This window comes from Malus sylvestris, chromosome 9 (genome assembly GCF_916048215.2).
Source record: "Malus sylvestris chromosome 9, drMalSylv7.2, whole genome shotgun sequence".
Taxonomy (NCBI): domain Eukaryota; kingdom Viridiplantae; phylum Streptophyta; class Magnoliopsida; order Rosales; family Rosaceae; genus Malus; species Malus sylvestris.
The window spans coordinates 18,434,011-18,454,970 of record NC_062268.1 but is presented as its reverse complement, the minus strand read 5'-3'; the positions used below and the strand labels follow the sequence as shown (position 1 = coordinate 18,454,970).

Below are 20,960 nucleotides of genomic sequence, written 5' to 3'. Positions count from 1 at the left end.
TGATGTTTCCTTGAATTCGAAGTAGATACCATACGCTTTCGAAGAAGAAGCTCAAGGCTTTATAGAAAATCCATGTAAAAAGTAAGGTAAAAGTTTAACTACAGGTAACTTGTATCATTAAGCAGCATCTACTGAATGCCACTATAAATACCCACCATAAATACCGCCAGATTACGACTATATATGTGCCGCTATACACACATGATCACACATATAAAAGAGGGGCAAAAGAATGAAATATTGTAAGGCATCAGATTGGAAAGGAAACGCGGTTTCACTATCTTCCCTGAACAAGGCCACTGAATACCTGGCTGTTCCCCGCAAGAGTAGCTTCCCACTCCACTGATGTTAGGAGGATCTGTGATAGCGAAATCACGACTCCTTTCATGTCGGGCCGTAGGATGGGGTCGTCATCTACACATTGCTTTGCTATCATGGCCACCTGCGGAATGAGTTGCGCCGACAAGAAGAAATGCATACGTTATTGATGAACATTGAAATACGACTTCAAAATTAACCAAATGGCTTTTTTGTTTACTTTGATGATATAAAATACTTGGTAGGATAATTACAACGTATGGATTGAGCCTATATTCAAACCGATGGGTCAGCTCTAGTATAATTTGGTTTCATCTTAATTCTCTCATAGGTCATGATCCCCGTTCCCACGGTCCATTGAAACAACAAGTGCAACCATTTTCAGTCAGATTTTCATACAAATGCAATTTATGTCAGTTGTCATCGGAAAATTATAGCACTTGCTCGCATCAGAGAGGCACGGTCGGTAAAAGCAGGCCAAAATATTCATCAATCTGTATGAGTTCATAAGGTGGTTAATTTACCTTGAATAGGCAATCATGAGGATACAAGTCCATCATATTTGGATCAATGTAATCTTTCAGGTTTGACATGCTCACGGAGTCTGGTGAAGTCCTAAGAGCTGTTTGCATCTGCATTCAAACAAAGTATTTGTAAACCGTAAATAAAGAAGGGCGCCAAAGGGATGCAAAGGCAAGAAAGGGAGGTAATGAGAGAGAAAGAGAGCTACTTAGGCAAGAAAGGGAAGAGCTTAAAGAAGAAAAAGGGTTCAACATGATCGTGACATTATGAAGGAGCCTGTAGAGGCGATGTCTCCGAACTCTAAATATTTTTGGAATTTGAAAAATGTACGTGGTGCGAATGAGGCGTGCAAGAGAAGCGAGAGCAAGAAGAGATGGTCCTAACACCACAAATGATGACGGTCCTAGCACCACAAATTGGTTAGGTGATGATTTTCCATTCACGGGGGACTAGGGAATTTGTTTTTAATCGAAACCCATAATTTTCCAATCACTTTGGGTTGTAATTTCTTATTTATTGAATAGAGTACTTTATGTTGTTTCCAATTTATTGAATTTAATACTTTATTTAAACTAAGAGTATATTTATTTAATTTGGTAATTTATTTAAACTAAGAGAATATTTATTCAAGGGATATAAACACACCAAATAAAAAAAACAAACTCACTAAATGAACTTAAAAAACACACCAAATAAAATTAAATAAACACACCAAATAAAAACAAACACACTAAATGAACTTAAGTTTTTTGAGCTTGTTTCAATTCTCACTGGTGCTCTATCAAGTCAATTTGTCGAGCATTGTGAATATATGCGTCCTGAAGTGAAGTATATTGTTGAATGAGCCTTTCATTGAAACGTCCATCCATTTCTAATGACTCGTCTTGCACGGGTTCTTCGGTGGCATCATGAGCACAATATTTTTGTGTTTTGGAATTGTTCATCGTGTCTGGCTTATATTCATCAATGGCATCATAATCATACTCATCTTTCACAATCATGTTATGAAGAATGATACACGTCATCATGATGGATCGAAGTGACTCTAAATCAAACATTATGGCAACACCCCTGACAATCGCCCAACGAGCTTAGAGGATACCAAAACAATGCTCCACATCTTTCCTATACCCCTCTTGACAGCTTGCAAAGTGTTTTTCCTTTGCACTTCGTGGACTTGGCAATGTTTTGACAAACGATGACCACATTGGGTAAATGCTGTCTGCTAGGTAGTATGGCCCATGGTACTTATGTCCATTAACCCAGTACGTGACTCTTAGTGCTTTTCCTTGCAGGACATTGTTAAACACTGGGGATTGGGCAAGGACATTGAGGTCATTTTGAGCTCCCGGAACACCGAGAAAAACGTGCCAAATCCATGTATCAAATGATGCCACCGTCTCCAAAATGATACTTTTTGCTCATTTTATGTCCCCATAAGCTCCTTGCCATGCACTTGGACGATTTTTTCAAGTCCAGTGCATACAGTCAATTCTTCCAATCATCCCAGGAAAACCTCACATCTCGCCCTTCTTCAGAAGCCTTTGCAAGTCCATCTCAGTAAGTCTCCGAAGGTACTCTGTGGTGGAGATAGATTCTATTGTGGAGCAATACCTCATCAGGGACTCAAGAATGATTGATTTCCCCATCTTCGCTATCTCATCCACTTGGTTTGCAGATGCTCCATATGTAAGCATCCGCAAGGCAACATCAATTTTTTGCTCAAGAAGGATACCCATAACACCAAAAACATCCTTATTTTGTACAAAGTAAGAATCATGGTTGCAAATAGCAATTATGATTTTGTTGAACAAATTCTAAAATGACGTCTAAAGTACGTATAAGAGAATGCACTGTTACAGACAAAATAATCATCACAAAGATCCGAACCTCGTCGTTGCCTGCTTCTATCAATGTTTGTGGAATGGCTTTGCCTGGAGATCTAAGCCACAACTTGGATGACTCAACAGGAATGTGAGACTCTTTGGCTTCTTGCTTCGTCATCTCTCCTTCCACGCTCCTCATCTTCTTCCTCTTCCATCTCATTTTCGCCCACCTGGAGATTGAACATTTCTTCCCCTTGCTTAAACAATTATTTCTCTTACTCATCGATTTCCCACAACATCCTTGAACAAGACTTTGTAAGAAGGAAGCAGAAACTATGAATAATGATAGAGATTTTGATTTTGGTGTGTGATTTCTTAAGATGGATGGTGGGTTATATGGAGGAAAAAGAAAGGATTAGGTTGTAGATAATGCCATATGGCATGTCGTCATTCGTTAAAAATCTGATCGAAATCTATCCCCAAAAATTGTAAACAGATTATGACACGTGGCACAACGTGATTGGTTAAAAATCTTATCCGAAATCTATCCTCAACGATTCTGAAAAGGTAACAACACTTGGCACAACGACATTGGATAAAAATCTTATCAAAATCTATCACCTAAAATTGTCTTTTCGAATAATGACACGTGGCGCAACGAGAATGATTAAAAATCTTATCCGAAATTACAAATAAAATTATTTTGTATTATTTTATAAAATAAAAAATATTAATATTTTATTGCCTATTGTCATGACTATTCAATTAGGGTGGAGATGTAAAAGGTAATTACTGTTCATTAAAGGTAGTTACTGTTTACTGAAGGCTATTAAATAGGAAGTTGCCCTAGGGGGCCTTGATTGACACACCCCGATCCTAGAATCAAGGCGTGACGGCCAGCACGCCTTGATTCTAAGATCGGGGTGTGTCATTGATACGCTGGAGTTGCTGTAACATTGAAAAGCAAAAGGGTATGGCAAACTATGTTTTAGTCCTCCAAAATATTATTTTTCGTATAACTCTGTGTTTCTCATCTCCAGCCTTACTTGGTGATTAGGATATAGCTTTCTTGTTGAAGATGGACTGTGCACATTTACCAGGATAAAATGTAGCCCTATAACCCTTCGTTGGAGCTGATTAGAGTACAGTTTGCTTTGTGTATGTGGAGCTTATGTATGGCTTCTACCTCTTTGTGTGTGTATATATATTTTAGTGTGTTTTAGCCATAAAACGTAAGGTTATCTCCATTTATGGAGGGCTAAACTTAGCTCTTTACTACATTTAAGCCCTTAAAAATTTAATAATTTTTAAAAAATACTATAGGCTATTTTTTTTCATCTTTAACCATGGAGCGCTAAATTTTTTTTCATATTTACTTGGGGTGCAGAAGTTCAAGCCGGCCGAGGGGCTTTAAGGCTGCTATAAGCAGCCAGCTTTGGCTAAATTTAGCCATGATTCTTTTTAATATATTCATTTTGACTATTGGCAAGAGACAAATTCTACACAAATTCGAGCTTAAAATAGCCTATAGCTCTTTCCCTGGAGATGGTGTAACTTGTGATGTTTAGCCCTCAATGATTGTAAATAACTTTTGTATAAGAAAATTAGTGTGAAAAGCTAGTATAGCCAATCGCTTAACCCATAATTATTTAGTACCGTGGTTATTGCCCATGATCAAAACATTTTGCCACTAGTTTGAAAACATCGTTTAATTTGTCTTTACTTCTAGTTACTCCCAGTTCTAAAATCTACCATTATTCTCAAATAAAATAATTAAGGAATGTATAGATACAATCGGAATCTCAATAAATAAATAAAATTCGATATTTTGATTCAATAAAAAATAATCAAACATATTTGTAAATAAAAAATCTTAAGTTGCTATTACGAAAGATCTTAACCTTCAAGAACATGACAACTCATTAAAATGAAATGTCAAACTGAACCTTGTGGCCAAAAACATGACTAGTGTAAAATTGAACCTAGACGCAATTCCGCACCAGATAGACCCACCCAACACAGCTCCATAGTATTTCACTCCCCAAAACCCCCATAACCCAGTTCACTAACTCACCACTAGGCTGCAACCCCGCGCGCCGTCCCATACCAGAGAGGCACCATGTCAGGATCTTTGGTGGAAACCCAAATCCCGCAGCAGAAGCTCTTCAGCGGAATCCAATTCCCGCTAGTTATATCTCCGCCACCGGCGGTTCACTTCACTTTCTCCGCCCTGACCAAAACTATCGAAGCCGAGAAACCGTACCTGGACGCCCAGCTCCGAAAATCGGGGGCCGTGCTCTTGAGGGGCTTTCCCGTAAATACGGCCTCCGACTTCAACGACGTCGTTGAGGCCTTCGGCTTCGAAGAGCTCCCCTATGTGGGCGGAGCTGCTCCCCGGACCAACGTCGTGGGTCGGGTGTTTACCGCCAACGAGTCCCCGCCCGATCAGAAGATTCCATTCCACCACGAAATGGCTCAGGTATATTCGCATTGCACGACACGTCGTTTCGTTTTGTTATTAAACTGTCGTGTTGTGTGGTGATCTTACGACATGTCGTTTTAGGTGCCGGAGTACCCATCCAAGCTGTTCTTCTTTTGTGAAGTGGAGCCTGGAAGTGGGGGAGAAACTCCGATTGTTCTGAGCCACATTGTGTACGGGAGGATGAAGGAGAAGTACCCGGAGTTCGTTGACAAGTTGGAGGAGCACGGGTTGATATATAACCGAGTTTTGGGCGAAGACGACGACCCTTCTTCTCCAATTGGCCGTGGCTGGAAGTCCACCTTCATGACCAAAGACAAGAGTATAGCTGAGCAAAGGTATTGCTCCAACTTGTACAAACTCTAGTTCACTTTAGCAGTGCAACGAGTAATTTTTCAGTGCGGTCTTAACATTAACACCGAGTGTCATACCAACAGGCTGTCACATTTTTTAGTATGATCGTAACACTAACACCACGTGTTATGCCAATGTAGTGTTACAAAGGCACCTACGATATACATAAGAACGTGTACAATCATTAAATTTCTAAACTGAGCAAACACTAAATGGTAAACGAGCGAGCAATGTACGTAGTTTTATGGTAATATTTTCGTCAGATACGTATCAAATGAGTCCTCGTTATTTTTTTTTTTGGATTTGAAGTTGTTGCGGTGATTGTTGAGGGAGTTGAGATTGAATTATTAACAGCTACGGAGTTGTACCACTAAAACTTTTTGCAGGGCTGCTAAGCTTGGTATGAAGTTGGAATGGTTGGCGGATGGAGTGAAATCAATCATGGGACCAATCCCTGCCATCAAATATATAAGCACAACGCAGCGCAAGATTTGGTTCAACAGCATGGTAGCAGCGTATACCGGCTGGCAAGATGCAAGGAACGACCCTGTGAAGGCTGTCACCTTCGGAGATGGCAGCCCATTGCCTGCGGATATCATCCACGACTGCTTGAAAATTCTCGAAGAGGAAAGCGTTGCCTTCCCCTGGCGCAAGGGTGATGTTTTACTGCTGGATAATTTGGCTGTCCTTCACTCCCGGAAGTTGTTCACTCCGCCTCGCAGAGTCCTAGCTTCGCTCTGCAAATAGTTAAAGCCCATCAAGAACGTGTTCTTATGTCTTGTTAACTCTTCCCTTTCGGAGAGATCAGATGCTAATGATATACTAGTTTTCGTACAAAATTTTCATGTTTTTATATAGATTTCCGTTTCTTTTCGTAACTTTTACGGATATTCGGTTGATGTTTCCTTGAATTCGAAGTAGATACCATACGCTTTCGAAGAAGAAGCTCAAGGCTTTATAGAAAATCCATGTAAAAAGTAAGGTAAAAGTTTAACTACAGGTAACTTATATCATTAAGCAGCAGCTACTGAATGCCACTATAAATACCCACCATAAATACCGCCAGATTACGACTATATATGTGCCGCTATACACACATGATCACACATATAAAAGAGGGGCAAAAGAATGAAATATTGTAAGGCATCAGATTGGAAAGGAAACGCGGTTTCACTATCTTCCCTGAACAAGGCCACTGAATACCTGGCTGTTCCCCGCAAGAGTAGCTTCCCACTCCACTGAGGTTAGGAGGATCTGTGATAGCGAAATCACGACTCCTTTCATGTCGGGCCGTAGGATGGGGTCGTTATCTACACATTGCTTTGCTATCATGGCCACCTGCGGAATGAGTTGCGACGACAAGAAGAAATGCATACGTTATGGATGAACATTGAAATACGACTTCAAAATTAACCAAATGGCTTTTTTGTTTACTTTGATGATATAAAATACTTGGTAGGATAATTACAACGTATGGATTGAGCCTATATTCAAACCGATGGGTCAGCTCTAGTATAATTTGGTTTCATCTTAATTCTCTCAGAGGTCATGATCCCCGTTCCCACGGTCCATTGAAAGAACAAGTGCAACCATTTTCAGTCAGATTTTCATACAAATGCAATTTATGTCAGTTGTCATCGGAAAATTATAGCACTTGCTCGCATCAGAGAGGCACGGTCGGTAAAAGCAGGCCAAAATATTCATCAATCTGTATGAGTTCATAAGGTGGTTAATTTACCTTGAATAGGCAATCATGAGGATACAAGTCCATCATATTTGGATCAATGTAATCTTTCAGGTTTGACATGCTCACGGAGTCTGGTGAAGTCCTAAGAGCTGTTTGCATCTGCATTCAAACAAAGTATCTGTAAACCGTAAACAAAGAAGGGCGCCAAAGGGATGCAGAACACCCAAAAGAGACCGTGCGTCACATGTCGATTTTACAAAAGAGATGCAAAGGCACGCACAAAATGGAGGTGCAGTGGAATAGGTAAAGTCTAGCTTTAAGTTCTCACTGAATGTTACGCTGGTCAAGCGCGTCGGTTTTTAAGTACAGGATTTTGACATTTTGAATGGAGATTGCTCTGATTTTCAGATCTATGACTTCCAAGTAGTGAATGCAAGCAACAATCCCGGCTCATAGTGACTCCAAAGTTGTAAAACACGGTGAATCAAGTTTTCTCTGATTCATCCTATATACGTAATTACGAATTATATGACTCTGGCTCAAGCCGGTGAATGGTCTCCTCATCTTCTCTTCTCAAGATTCCAGCTATAAGCAGGTAAAATCATTATATCGTTTATCTATTTAGAAACAAAATTATGTCTCGTCAGCACAACTTACAATTGACACCAGTGAACGTCTTTCGGAATTTTTTGTGGCTGTGCCTTCGGTTCGTATAACGGCCTCCTTCCCCGATATAAGCTCAAAAAGAACAACTCCAAAAGCATAAATATCACTTTTTGCAGTAGCACGGCCATCACTCAAGTATCTACAGGAAGCAAGAGGGAAGCAATTAAAACTTGATGGAACTTGTTGAAAGACAACGTCGTCAACTGCAAATATGGTTACTTACTCTGGAGCCAGATAACCGTATGTACCAACAACTTTGGTTACAGTAGCTTCTCCATCACTCGTCTTACCAAAAATTTTTGCCAACCCGAAGTCTGAAATCTAAAACACAAAAAGAAGTTGTTCAATAAGTGACTAGTACCAAAAGTACAATGCACAACACTACTGAAATCACTATAATATATCCAACCTTTGCCCTGAAGGAACCATCAAGCAAGATGTTGCTTGTCTTAATATCCCGGTGGACATAATGCGATTTCGTGTGCTCATGGATGTACTCGAGAGCTCTAGCAGCATCAAGAGCAATCTGGACCCTCATGATCCAGGAAAGTGATGTATGACCTATAAGACATTTAATCATTCGGATCGATTAATAACATGTGCATGGCTCAATAATACAAAAGTAAACATAATAGCATATTCATAGGTCCAAACTCCTACGTCCACGACTCATTACTGATGTTTTCAGATACGAAATTCAATTTAAAGAGGGTATGCCATGGGCAGGAACTTAAAAAGTGTTCTCTTAAACAGATGTCGATTAAGAACGACATCTTTGACAATAACATGTCACCAACAAACTGTACCGACGTGTTATCAATAATATCGATACAAATTTTAGTGGTCCCAACAACTTGTAGTGAACTTAGATGTAATCATTTCAGGAAGTTGGGTTACATATGGGACGGTTTAGAAGAAATCATAAATTTCTACAGGCTTTAACATAAAGAAGATTACGGGCCAAAGAACGAAGCAGGAAGAGAAAAGAAAAACCACTCGACTAGCTTATGACGTACTATCGATATAGCTTTAGCATGAGGCGTACCTTTGTTCTGAGGATCATGCAGATGGCTTTTAAGTGAACCTTTCTGGGCATATTCATATATAAGAAAGAGCTCTTCATCACTTGCTGCATAACCAATCAATTCTACCTTGACACAATTAAACCCAAATAGGAGTCAGAGTTCTGAAACATCGAAAGCAACAAGTTTCAAAACTACAATGAGACTTACCAGATTTGAATGATGAACCTTGCATAGAACTTTTATTTCTGACAGAAACTCTTTAGTTTTTGTAGCAGTCATTCTTTTAATAGCAACTTCCTGGATAGAATTCAAACCGTTACCAACAAAGGTGTGACAAGGAAACTTACTCTAGATGGTAAAAGAAAATGTAAATTATGGGAATCCAAGCAGAAATCTGCGAACCTGCTCACGGAGGAGGCCATAATACACGGAACCATATCTTCCATGGCCCAGAAGACGTGAATCAGAAAACCCATCTGTTGAGGAAAAAATATCTTCATATGTGAAAACAACAGGCTTCTCTATGTCAAGTACATGACTGCCAATAGCTGCAACAAGTAACAGGAGAGGATCAGTCAGACATTCCAAGATGAAGGAGGATGACCGCATTTTGGTATATAAAAATTGGATGAAGAAGCAGATTACACACACACAACCTGCCTACGTTCTCTTTTTCCCCTTATAAAGAGAATACTTATCACTCATTTAGTAAGGCAGGACTTCGTATTAAAAAATGAGGATAAAATAGTTCAGACATTAAAACCTTTGGGGACAGTTATCTGCTGGCTGCTAGGATCTCCATTAGTTTGCTTCCAATCTGAAGATGTGCAACACATATACCTTCCTGAAGCACAACAAAAACTTGGCTTTCGAAGAACACGAAACCTAATTTGACCATCAGGATCTTTTGAACTACTTTGTGCTTCAGTAAAGCAGCTTGAAGACCTCAGGCAAACATATAGAACTATGCCTAATATGATCACAACAAGAATGATCCCTAAACTCCCTACAATCCATAAATATGGCAGATGCGGCTTATGATTTTCTCCATTTTCTGCAAACAAAAAACAAAGTACACAACTTATTGTAACGTTCTTGAGTGGGAGAGATTTTTCAGCGTGCCAGGTGCACAGCCCGGTACAACAAGTGTCATAATACAAGGGTTGGATACTTTTAAAAAAAAAATTTCAACCACATGTATTACGAGACTTGGCGTACTGGGCTGTTTTCCCGGCACACTGAAAAATTTCTCCTTCAGTGGATCAATCCAGGGAATTTAGAAAGGCAAGGGGAAAGAAACGAAGAATCAGAAATAGGAGGGATGCTGAAAAAACAGTATGCTTTAAAGCATTAGCTACTATAACTCAACAAACTACCAATTTTGTGGAAACAAAAATTTGCAACAGATTTTGTTGCCGCTGCTCCTATGTACCTATAGTGTGTGCAAATGATTATAGATGCATCAAAGTTAACAGATTACAATATATCTTAGCCAACATCAAAGTTAACAGATTACAATATATCTTAGCCAACATTTCTTCACAAGAGCCAAATTGGGATATTGCATTGAGAATCTTAATTTGTTTCTAATCATCTTCTATTTTATTCAAAGAAAGGCAACATAAACTTGAATCTACTTCTCTAATGAAAATCACTTTATAATGTACAACCCTCAATCGTTCTGCTACTGTAAAGACTCCAACGCTTCCTCTACATGAAGGTCAACAAAACTTGATAATAAGAGAATTACTATTTACTACCACAGCAACCAGTTTTTACTTTTAGTTTTGTGGATATTAAATTAACAAAACTATCAGCTCACCGCTTCAAATGAAATTATTGTAATTCCTCATGATATATCAAAACCATACCTGAAACACTGGCATTGGATGGTGAAGGAACAGGAGCGGGAGAAATCGTCTCCATAGGATAAGGCTCACCAGGAACTAGAAGCATGATAAAAAAATCATAATGCTTATTGGAAAGTTGATTGGAATAACAACTCAAGAACAAGGAAGATTTATAATAGAGGTAGGATTGCATAAGAAAATTTAAACAAACAAAGATTTCAAATCGACCAATTTCTATTGAGCATCGTCCATTGGCCTAGCAAACCAACGAATTTTTCCTTTTATCGTCGAATCCGGAAGGAAGAAGTGGTTGTAGCTTTGAAGAAGATGAAGCATAAAAAAGCAATAGGCCCAGACGATATACCAATCGAAGTGTGGAAACTTTTGGGAGAGACAGGTATAACATGGCTCACTGACCTTTTCAATAGGATTTTGAAAACGAAGAAGATGCCAAATGAGTGGCGAACGAGCACTTTGGTGCCTATCTACAAGAATAAGGGCGACGTACAAAATTGCATGAACTATAGGGGTATTAAGCTAATGAGTCATACAATGAAGCTCTGGGAGAGAGTCATTGAGCATAGATTGAGGCAAGAGACACGGGTTTCGGACAACCAATTCGGGTTCATGCCAGGGCGCTCAACCATGGAGGCAATCTATCTCTTACGAAGATTGATGGAAAGATATAGAGATGGGAAAAAGGATTTACACATGGTCTTTATAGATTTGGAAAAAGCGTATGATAGGGTCCCAAGAGACATTCTTTGGAGGATTTTAGAGAAGAAAGGAGTACGAGTAGCATATATCCAAGCTATAAAGGATATGTATGAAGGAGCAAAGACTGCCGTAAGAACTCATGAAGGACAAACCGAAAGCTTTCCCATAACTGTAGGATTACATCAAGGCTCATCCTTAAGTCCTTACCTTTTTGCGTTGGTAATGGATGAGTTAACAAGACATATTCAAGATGATATTCCTTGGTGTATGCTTTTCGCAGACGATATAGTGTTGATAGATGAAACTCAGGAAGGGGTAAATGCAAAGCTTAACCTTTGGAGAGAAGTGTTGGAATCTAAAGGTCTTCGCCTAAGCCGATCAAAGACAGAATATATGGAGTGCAAGTTCAGTGCAAATGGAGGCCAAAACGAGTTAGGGGTGAGGATCGGAGATCAAGAAATACCAAAGAGCGACCGTTTTCGTTACCTAGGATCTATCTTGCAAAAGAACGGAGAATTAGATGGAGATCTCAACCATAGAATACAAGCTGGATGGATGAAGTGGAAGAGTGCATCCGGCGTGTTATGTGACCGCCGGATGCCACTGAAGCTCAAGGGAAAATTTTATAGGACGGCAATAAGGCCGGCGATGCTGTATGGCACAGAATGTTGGGCGGTGAAACATCAACACGTACACAAAATGGGTGTAGCGGAGATGAGGATGCTTCGTTGGATGTGTGGGCACACAAGAAAGGATAAGATTAGGAATGAGGATATCCGGGGTAAAGTAGGAGTAGCCGAAATTGAAGGAAAGATGAGAGAAAATCGGTTACGGTGGTTTGGACATGTGCAAAGAAGGCCTACTGACGCTCCGATTAGAAGATGCGACGATGGGACAGAGGTTCAGGGCCGAAGGGGTAGAGGAAGACCTAGGAAAACTTTGGAAGAGACTCTAAGAAAAGACTTAGAGTACTTGGATCTAACGAAGGACATGACACAGGATCGAGCACAATGGCGTTCTAAGATTCATATAGCCGATCCCACTCAGTGACTTGGATTTTCCAAGTCTCCAACCGAGAAGTTTTCCTCACTCGGAAAATTAAGGGAACACTACCCCAACCTACATGCTCCACTCAGAAAGCTCCAACATACAAGCTTCAACAAAAGAAAATTCAAAGAACTTAGCGAAGAAGGCTTTGGTGTATTTAACACAATACGTTGAAATGAAGGAAAGCTTATTTATTGATATCCCCGATAAGCTACAAATATGTACATATACATGAGTCAAAATAAACACACAAGAGGGAGCTTTCACAAAGGTTGCTTAGGAGAAGTCTCAGCAGTCGGTAGAGCCCCAGAAAGAGAAGGCACCGGAGGGGGATCATTTGGAGCCTCAGTACTGGACAGAACCCTAGAAGGAGGAGGCATCAGAGGTTGATCATTTGGAGCTTCATTACGCGGTACAGCCCCAGAAGACGAAGGCAATAAATGCCTTTGGAACAAACCTACAAATCTCTGATGATCAAGTAAAACCTGACCATCAGTTTCCTTCATCTGGTCAAGCTTCCTCTTCATGTTTGTAGCATAGTCATGTGCGAGCCGGTGCAACTGTTTATTCTCATGCTTGAGCCCTCTAATCTCCTGTTTGAGACTCATCACTTCAGCCGCCAATGATTCAACTTGGCGGGTTCGAGCAAATAGGCGTTGGGCCATATTAGACACAGAACCTGCACACTGAACACTGAGAGCCAGCGAATCCTTAACAGCTAACTCATCAGACCGTTTGGAAAGTAGTCTGTTATCTTTGGGAGTGAGAAGGTTCCTGGCCACCACCGCAGCGGTCATATCATTCTTCATCACGGAATCCCCAACGGTAAGAGGACCAGTAGGGGAGACGAAGGATGGGCGCCATATGTTGTCTGGAGAAGGCGGGGCTGCCTCTTCAACAAGGTTCAAGTCAAAACGACGGTCGGAGGGGCCAGACATTTTCAAAGGTGTTGAAGAGAGAAGAGGTCGGACAAATCAAGATCTTAGAAGTGCAAGAATGAAGCTTCTACTGGTGGAGATTCAAGTGTGCTTTGGAACTTAATGCCAGCCCTTATAAAAATCTGCACTCGACGGAGCTTCAGAAATCGAAGAGGCGCCTGCTCAGAAATCGAAGAGGCGTTTGCTTTCTCAAAAGCTGGGCTGCTTAGAGATCACGAGGGTTGATCTCAGAAATCTAAGAGGCGTTTGCTTTCTCAAAAGTTGGGCTGCTCAAAGACCACGAAGGCTGGTCTCAGAAATTGAAGAGGCGCTCGCTTTCTCAAAAGCTGGGCTCCCCAGAGACCACGAGGGCCGATCTCAGAAATCGAAGAGGCACCTACTTTTCCAGCCTTGTCAGCACCTGTCACACGCACACTCAGCTTTGCGGAAATTATGGGCATTCTGTCGAAGACTTCTGGGGAAGTAGAAAACACATGAATCTTACTGTTCAATCACCCACTTCCCACACGCAACAATAGCTCATGGGTACCACAGAAAACTTTGCCAAAGTTCTCTGCCAAAGTTGAGCACGTGAAGCTTGCAGCTCCCACTACATCGCTCTGACCAAGAAGGGTAAAAGAATAGCAAAGAAACAGCACTAACAAAGTTTAGACCCATAAATTTTGAAGGTCTAGCTACCATATTATTACCCACAAGGGTAAAGGAACAGTACCACTGCTGGATAATTGGACAGTCCCTGTGTGTCAACCTCTGTGCTTCGTGGCAAGGTAGACTAGCAAACATGCCCAACCTTTACTCACATTCGAGAAAACACTCCCAATAAGATTGCTTGCTCCAAAATCGAAGAGGCACCGTCCTCCGAATCTCGAGAGCCAGAATCCCAACATGACTACTTTCTTAAAAATCGAAGAGAGGGTAAAGGAACAGTACCATTGCTGGATAATTGGAAAGTCCCTGTGTGTCAACCTCTGTGCTTCGTGGCAAGGTAGACTAGCAAACATGCCCAACCTTTACTCACATTCGAGAAAACACTCCCAACAAGATTGCTTGCTCCAAAATCGAAGAGGCACCGCCCTCCGAATCTCGAGAGCCAGACTCCCAACATGATTACTTTCTAAAAAATTGAAGAGACACTGCTCCCCGAATCTTCGAGAGCCAGACCCCCAGCGTGACTGCTTTCTCAAAAATCGATGAGGCATCGTTCTTCGAATCAATCGAAGAGGCGCTCGCTTTCTCAAAAGCTGGGCTGCTCAGAGACCACGAGGGCCGATCTCAGAAATCGAAGAGGCACCTACTTTTCTAGCCTTGTCAGCACCTGTCACACGCACACTCAGCTTTGCAGAAATTATGGGCATTCTGTCGAAGACTTCTGGTGAAGTAGAAAGCACATGAATCTTACTGTTCAATCACCCACTTCCCACACGCAACAATAGCTCATGGGTACCACAGATAACTTTGCCAAAGTTCTCTGCCAAAGTTGAGCACGTGAAGCTTGCAGCTCCCACTACATCGCTCTGACCAAGAAAGGTAAAAGAATAGCAAAGAAACAACACTAACAAAGTTTAGACACATAAATTTTTGAAGGTCTAGCTACCATATTATTACCCACAAGGGTAAAGGAACAGTACCACTGCTGGATAATTGGAAACTCCCTGTGTGTCAACCTCTGTGCTTCGTGGCAAGGTAGACTAGCAAACATGCCCAACCTTTACTCACATTCGAGAAAACACTCCCAACAAGATTGCTTGCTCCAAAATCGAAGAGGCACCGTCCTCCGAATCTCGAGAGCCAGACTCCCAACATGACTACTTTCTCAAAATCGAAGAGAGGGTAAAGGAACAGTACGATTGCTGGATAATTGGAAAGTCCTTGTGTATCAACCTTTGTGCTTCGTGGCAAGGTAGACTAGCAAACATGCCCAACCTTTACTCACATTCGAGACAACACTCCCAACAAGATTGCTTGCTCCAAAATCGAAGAGGCACCGCCCTCCGAATCTCGAGAGCCAGACTCCCAACATGATTACTTCCTCAAAAATCGAAGAGACACTGCTCTCCGAATCTCAAGAGCCAGACCCCCAGCATGATTGCTTTCTCAAAAATCGAAGAGGCATCGTTCTCCGAATCTCGAGAGCCAGATACCACAGACCACTTTTTCAAAGTGCTCTGACAGAGTTAAAACATGTGAAACTGACAGCTCCCACTACCGTGCTATGACCAAGCAGGGTAAAGGAATAGCATTACTACTTGTTAGGGAGACTCCTATATATGTCAACCTCCATCCCCAACGGACAGGCAGACCTGCAAAAATGCTCAACCCTTCATCATATCTAAGAGGGCACTCCCAACGAAGCCTTTCGAAATATTCAGCTTTCTTTCCCCCCGATAATACCTCTGCAAACAAGCTATACTAGAGCAAGAATATCTCATATCATCAGGGTTAAAAGCAAGAGTATCCCATATCATGCTTTTTCCCTGTCTTTTCCTTTGGCCTTGTTTTTACCTGCAAGACAAGGAGAAAGAGAGCAATCAGTCAGCACTTGGAATCAAGCTTCCAGCCAAGAACTGACTGCCTGGAACCCCTTACCTGATTACTTACCTGGCATTGCTCTCGAGTACTCATCTTCAACATCTTATGTTTCCAGGGAAGATTCTGCATCTGCTTGAGGAACAGATAGGGCAAGTGCGAAGGATACAAGGAAGCATGTGGAGACAAGCGTAACAGCACACGTGCCGATACATCCATTACTCTGTCAAAAGCAAAAGTATCCCATATCAGCAGGGTGGAACGTACTCTAGATTTGATGGACTTGTTTTGACCCTCAAATTCTTCAGTCGGCCTTATACTCTGGAGGAAACCAGAAAACCCTCCAGCTCAGTTCAAGAATAAGCCTGTGGAAAGTTACTTCTTCAAAAGCAAAAGTATCTCATATCATCTCTTCTCATTTTTCTTCTCTTTATCCTTCATGCTGCTGCAAGATGGGGAGAAGGTGAACAATCAGTCGGAGCTCTGATTGCTTACCTTGTCTGTCACCTCTTTCAGCAGACCCCCTAGCTCGGCGATTTGGGGGACTCCTACTACATGGTTTGTATCGCGCTTGACCAAGCCTGAAACTACAAGTAAGCTTCAAGTGAAATTGATACATTACCTTGTGCATCTCCACCAGTTAAAGATACCACCCCTGGATGGAGGAAGAGTACTTCCAGAGAAAATGCCACATCTACCTATGAGACAGATAAGGCAAGTCAAGACGACTCCACACTCCGATACTTAGAAGTTTCGTGATTACGAGATCATTCTCCCACAATATTTCTTAATGTCATTTGTACTAAATCATTCACTTGTACTCACTAAAGGAGAGCTTGAACCTATGTACTTGTGTAAACCCTTCACAATTAATGAGAACTCTTCTATTCCGTGGACGTAGCCAATATGGGTGAACCACGTACATCTTGTGTTTGCTTTCCTATCTCTATCCATTTATATACTTATCCACACTAATGACCGGAGCAATCTAGCGAAGATCACAAAAAGCGACCGTTTTCGCTACCTAGGATCTATCTTGCAAGAGAACGGAGAATTAGATGGAGATCTCAACCATAGAATACGAGCTGGATGGATGAAGTGTTAGAATGCATCCGGCGTGTTGTGTGACCGTCGTAGGCCACTGAAGCTCAAGGGAAAATTTTATAGGACGGCAATAAGGCCAGCGATGTTGTATGGCACAGAATGTTGGGCGGTGAAGCATCAACACGTACACAAAATGGGTGTAGCGGAGATGAGGATGCTTCGTGGGATGTGTGGGCACACGAGAAAGGATAAGATTGGGAATGAGGATATCCGAGGTAAAGTAGGAGTAGCCGAAATTGTAGGAAAGATGAGAGAAAATCGGCTCCGGTGATTTGGACATGTGCAAAGAAGGCCGAATGACGCTCCGGTTCGAAGATGTGACTACGGGACAGAGGTTCAGGGCCGAAGGGGTAGAGGAAGACCTAGGAAAACTTTGGAAGAGACTCTAAGAAAAGACTTAGAGTACTTGGATCTAACGGAGGACATGACACAAAACCGAGCGCAATGGCGTTCTAGGATTCATATAGCCGACCCCACTTAGTGGGAAAAGGCTTTGTTGTTGTTGTTGTTGTTGTTGTTGTATACCATAGTTACGCTTGATTGTAAGTATTAGCAGCAAAATTTGGTAAAGGTACAATCATAATGATTTGATGATTGCTTCACTAAACATGACATGATATCGTATTGGAAATTATGAATAAATTGATATCTTATTCATATCTAATACATTGTTCCCACAGTTCACAGCATAAGTATAACTGAATTGCATTTTCGATAACTCCGAACTAATCTAACCCGAAACCAGATTAAAATGGATAGCTTTCCCTCACATTTTACCAAAAATACATACAATAAATAGCTCCACTAAATTACACAAACACATGAACCGAAAAAAAGGAGCAAATAAAGACTGACCTGAATTCAAAGGTATGTAATACAAAGCACCAACAGTCACATTATCAGGATCACTAATCCCATTGACCTTCTCAATGCTATCCATACTAACCCCGAACCGGCTAGCCAGAGACTCAATGCTATCCCCATCCCTCATCACATAACTCATCAGATAGTTCCACAACCCACTCGAGCACCCGCACATCAGCCTCAACGACACAACGGCGCCATATCGGGCCCGCCTAGTGGTATTGCGCAGAAAAGTTAGCCCACCATAGGCCTCCATAACCATGTCATAAACATACCCATCTGCAGATTTCACAGTAAACGTTGTGTTGGTCAAGTAACTCTTTATCCCCTTCGCACAAGAACAGTTCTTCTTCACAAACACGTAGCCCCGCCCGTCGCCGCCCTCAACGGTCACATCTTCCGGCAATACGTCGAACATGCTCTGAATCACTGAGAGGGTCTCATTGGGTTCCGGCTTAAAGGCCAAAAAGGAAGTGCAGAGGCGAGTTGTGTCCGTACACTTCATTGGGGTTGGGGAGAAAGCTGTGGAAAGGGTAATTTGGAGGAGAAAAGGGTACAAAAGGATTGGTATTGGGCTCCATCGAAGCTTCATTACCCAGAAACTTAGTTCAGAAAAAAAGGGAAAAGTTGAAGGATTGGGAAGCAGGTTGTGGAAAAAATGGTGGCTTGATCACTCGGTGGGGTGAGATCAAGGATTTGACAAATTGGGTTCTGTTTAGCAGAGTGATTGCAGTAAATTGATGGTGGAAAAATAAAAAGGAGCAGTTATTGGGAAGTGGGTTGTTCTAGTTAGGTCAATTTATGGGTGTGGATTGAGGAAAAAGGGTGTCTTGACGAATTGGTGGACCGTGGACCGCAAGAATTTTGATGGAGAAGCACAAAGTAGAGCTAAATTGAGATGAAAGGTTTGGGAAGAAATAGTAGGATTTGTGAAGTGAGATCAAGAAACTGACAAGCAAAGTCCTACTGCTGCTGAAATTAGTGTGAGTTGGTGAAGAATTGGCAGGTTTTTGGAGGTAATAGGAAGAATTTAGCAGGAGTGAGTTTGGAAATGGAGGAATGAATGGATCTAAGGGGGGTGGCAGGAAGGAAGGACGGAAAAAGGGATTGGAAACAGAGCATTTGTGTGTCTTGGGGGTTTGTTTTTGTGTTGAAAGCTCATTGACTGGCTTAACTTTTTGGTTAAAACTTTGCCTTGCAGCGCAATAACAAACCGGTTAAAAAAAAGGGATTTGCACAGAGCCATCCACCTGGAGATATTGGGGACCACTTTTTTCTATATTCTGACTAATTTGCCCCTTCGATTTTGTGATAAGGCTAACCGATGCTAAGCATCAAACTCACTCATGGTTCAAATGGATTGGTGTTGAATCCCTCAGAGTTGTAGTCTTAGTTTTGGGGAGCTACAAGTTTTTAAAATTAATATACTCAACGCTCCATCGTTTAGATTGATATCTCTAATTGCAAGTCTTTCTTGTTTTATGTTGGATCACTTTAACCACAAGCTTGATTGCCGAGAAATCCTTACATAATATTAGAGTTTGTTTGATTGCGCTTTAACCATCATTCATCATTACATAACTTTTTTTTTTATGAATGATTACATTTAAGATTTTATTTAATTTAGAAAAGTTATATCACATATTTATGAGATGAGCAATTTTTGTGGACCAATAGATGTAGACTGTTGAATAAAAGATCAAGAAAAAAAAAACAAGAATTAGATTGAAAATGAAATAAAATGAAGTTTTGTTCAAGATATTTGTACTTGCTATTTTTTGTAAAGATATTTATACTTTCTATTAACCAAAAAGAAATAAAATATTAGCAAAATATTAGGTTTTATTCATGGAAAATAGAAGAGAGGTGATCTCAAGCTAAACTCAATGTACTCAATTTTAGTTTGAAAATCTTATCTACTTGACCAAGTTCAAATAAACTCAATGGAAACTTTTTTTTTTCTCAAACTCAGTCGAAACTTTTGAGTGGAGCGATAGCGTAGGGGTTAAATAGCTAATTGTTAGGAAGGAGGGAAATCAATGAGAATCGAACCCCGCACCAAAGTGCATAAGAATAATTAATTTACGCCAATATGGTTAAGCGTCATCTTCAAACTCAATTAAAACTTATAAAATTTAGGCTACACACTAATTGTGTGCATCTATTTAGTTGAGCTTGATAAACGGGCTCAATTTAGAATTTGAGTATACTGAATTTGTGTCTAAATTAGGTTAGTAAATTAGAGGTGTGCATTCGGGTTTTAGTATCATTTTGTGAATTTAGTTGGACCATAATTAAATTTAGGCAGAGAAGAAATTACAACCTAAGCTCAACCTAGATTCGATTTTGTGGTAGGGCTAACCGATGCTAATCCTCTAATCACTCGTGGTTAAATGAATTGGTGTTGAACCCCTAAGGGTTGTAGTCCTAGTTTTGAGGAGCTACAAGTTTTTGAATTAAATCTAAAGAAAATTAATAAAAAGAGTTTCAAATCTTTGCATTTTAATAATAAAAACAAAATAATAAAAAATATAAAAAACACAAAAAGAGCAACTCGCGCTATGCGCATCCCCCCACCCCTTCTTTTCCACACTCCCCTCTTTTCTCCCATTGCCAGTTGCGTTAAGAGATTTTCTTTTTCTTTTCTTCTCTCTCTTTTTTTATTTTTTTTTATTTTTTTTATTTTGCTTAGAATAAGAAAAAAACTTCAAATTAAATTACATTCCCTAGTTTTATTTTTGTAGTGTTGTTTCCCAATAGTAGTCAAAATGACGAGACATTTTTCAATGTGTCCAAAATACGGGGGTGGCAATGGCGAATTCAGGAAATAATGTTATGAGGGTTAGTAAGAATAACATGCGCAACGCGCAATTTTTTTTTACCAGAAATAGCATGCATATTGCCATTTCATCGAGTCTTGGTATGCAAGTCATTTGGAAAGGCATAATGCACACTTGTTAATGCCTCATTTGCGAGAGTAACTAACATGTTCCAAGACTGCTCCCATATGAATGCTTAACAAAGAAACACACTTATC

General features: G+C 40.7%; 2 protein-coding genes across 5 annotated transcripts; one reads left to right on the top strand and one right to left on the bottom strand.

The window, feature by feature from the left end:
• Nucleotides 1-36: 36 nt before the first annotated feature.
• Nucleotides 37-19,083, bottom strand: LOC126634610 (lysM domain receptor-like kinase 3). Of its 4 annotated transcripts, none has more exons than XM_050305138.1 (11): nt 17,915-19,083; nt 10,749-10,823; nt 9,641-9,931; nt 9,280-9,425; nt 9,085-9,174; nt 8,898-9,003; nt 8,262-8,413; nt 8,076-8,173; nt 7,844-7,991; nt 7,238-7,345; nt 37-442 (listed from the first exon to the last, which is right to left on the bottom strand). In XM_050305138.1, the coding sequence occupies exons 1-11, from the start codon at nt 18,513-18,515 to the stop codon at nt 278-280; spliced, it is 1,980 nt and encodes a 659-aa protein (XP_050161095.1). In that variant the 5' UTR covers nt 18,516-19,083; the 3' UTR covers nt 37-277. The 4 variants fall into 4 exon arrangements, with proteins under 4 accessions (XP_050161095.1, XP_050161097.1, XP_050161098.1 ...); XM_050305140.1 differs by lacking the exon at nt 7,238-7,345 and adding an exon at nt 843-950; XM_050305139.1 differs by lacking the exon at nt 37-442 and adding an exon at nt 6,432-6,837.
• Nucleotides 4,640-6,377, top strand: LOC126634611 (clavaminate synthase-like protein At3g21360). Its single transcript, XM_050305142.1, has 3 exons — nt 4,640-5,145; nt 5,230-5,483; nt 5,886-6,377. The coding sequence occupies exons 1-3, from the start codon at nt 4,786-4,788 to the stop codon at nt 6,244-6,246; spliced, it is 975 nt and encodes a 324-aa protein (XP_050161099.1). The 5' UTR covers nt 4,640-4,785; the 3' UTR covers nt 6,247-6,377.
• Nucleotides 19,084-20,960: the final 1,877 nt, after the last annotated feature.

Bases quoted from the DNA above. Each gene is read 5' to 3' on its own strand.
- LOC126634611 (XM_050305142.1), top strand. From the start codon at position 4,786: ATGTCAGGATCTTTGGTGGAAACCCAAATCCCGCAGCAGAAGCTCTTC. The intron at 5,146-5,229 runs GTATATTCGCAT...ATGTCGTTTTAG, and splicing joins TCCACCACGAAATGGCTCAG to GTGCCGGAGTACCCATCCAA. The intron at 5,484-5,885 runs GTATTGCTCCAA...AACTTTTTGCAG, and splicing joins AAGAGTATAGCTGAGCAAAG to GGCTGCTAAGCTTGGTATGA.
- LOC126634610 (XM_050305138.1), bottom strand. From the start codon at position 18,515: ATGAAGCTTCGATGGAGCCCAATACCAATCCTTTTGTACCCTTTTCTC. The intron at 9,932-10,748 runs GTATGGTTTTGA...TTTTGTTTGCAG, and splicing joins ATCCAATGCCAGTGTTTCAG to AAAATGGAGAAAATCATAAG. The intron at 443-7,237 runs GTAAATTAACCA...CTCATTCCGCAG, and splicing joins CTCATGATTGCCTATTCAAG to GTGGCCATGATAGCAAAGCA.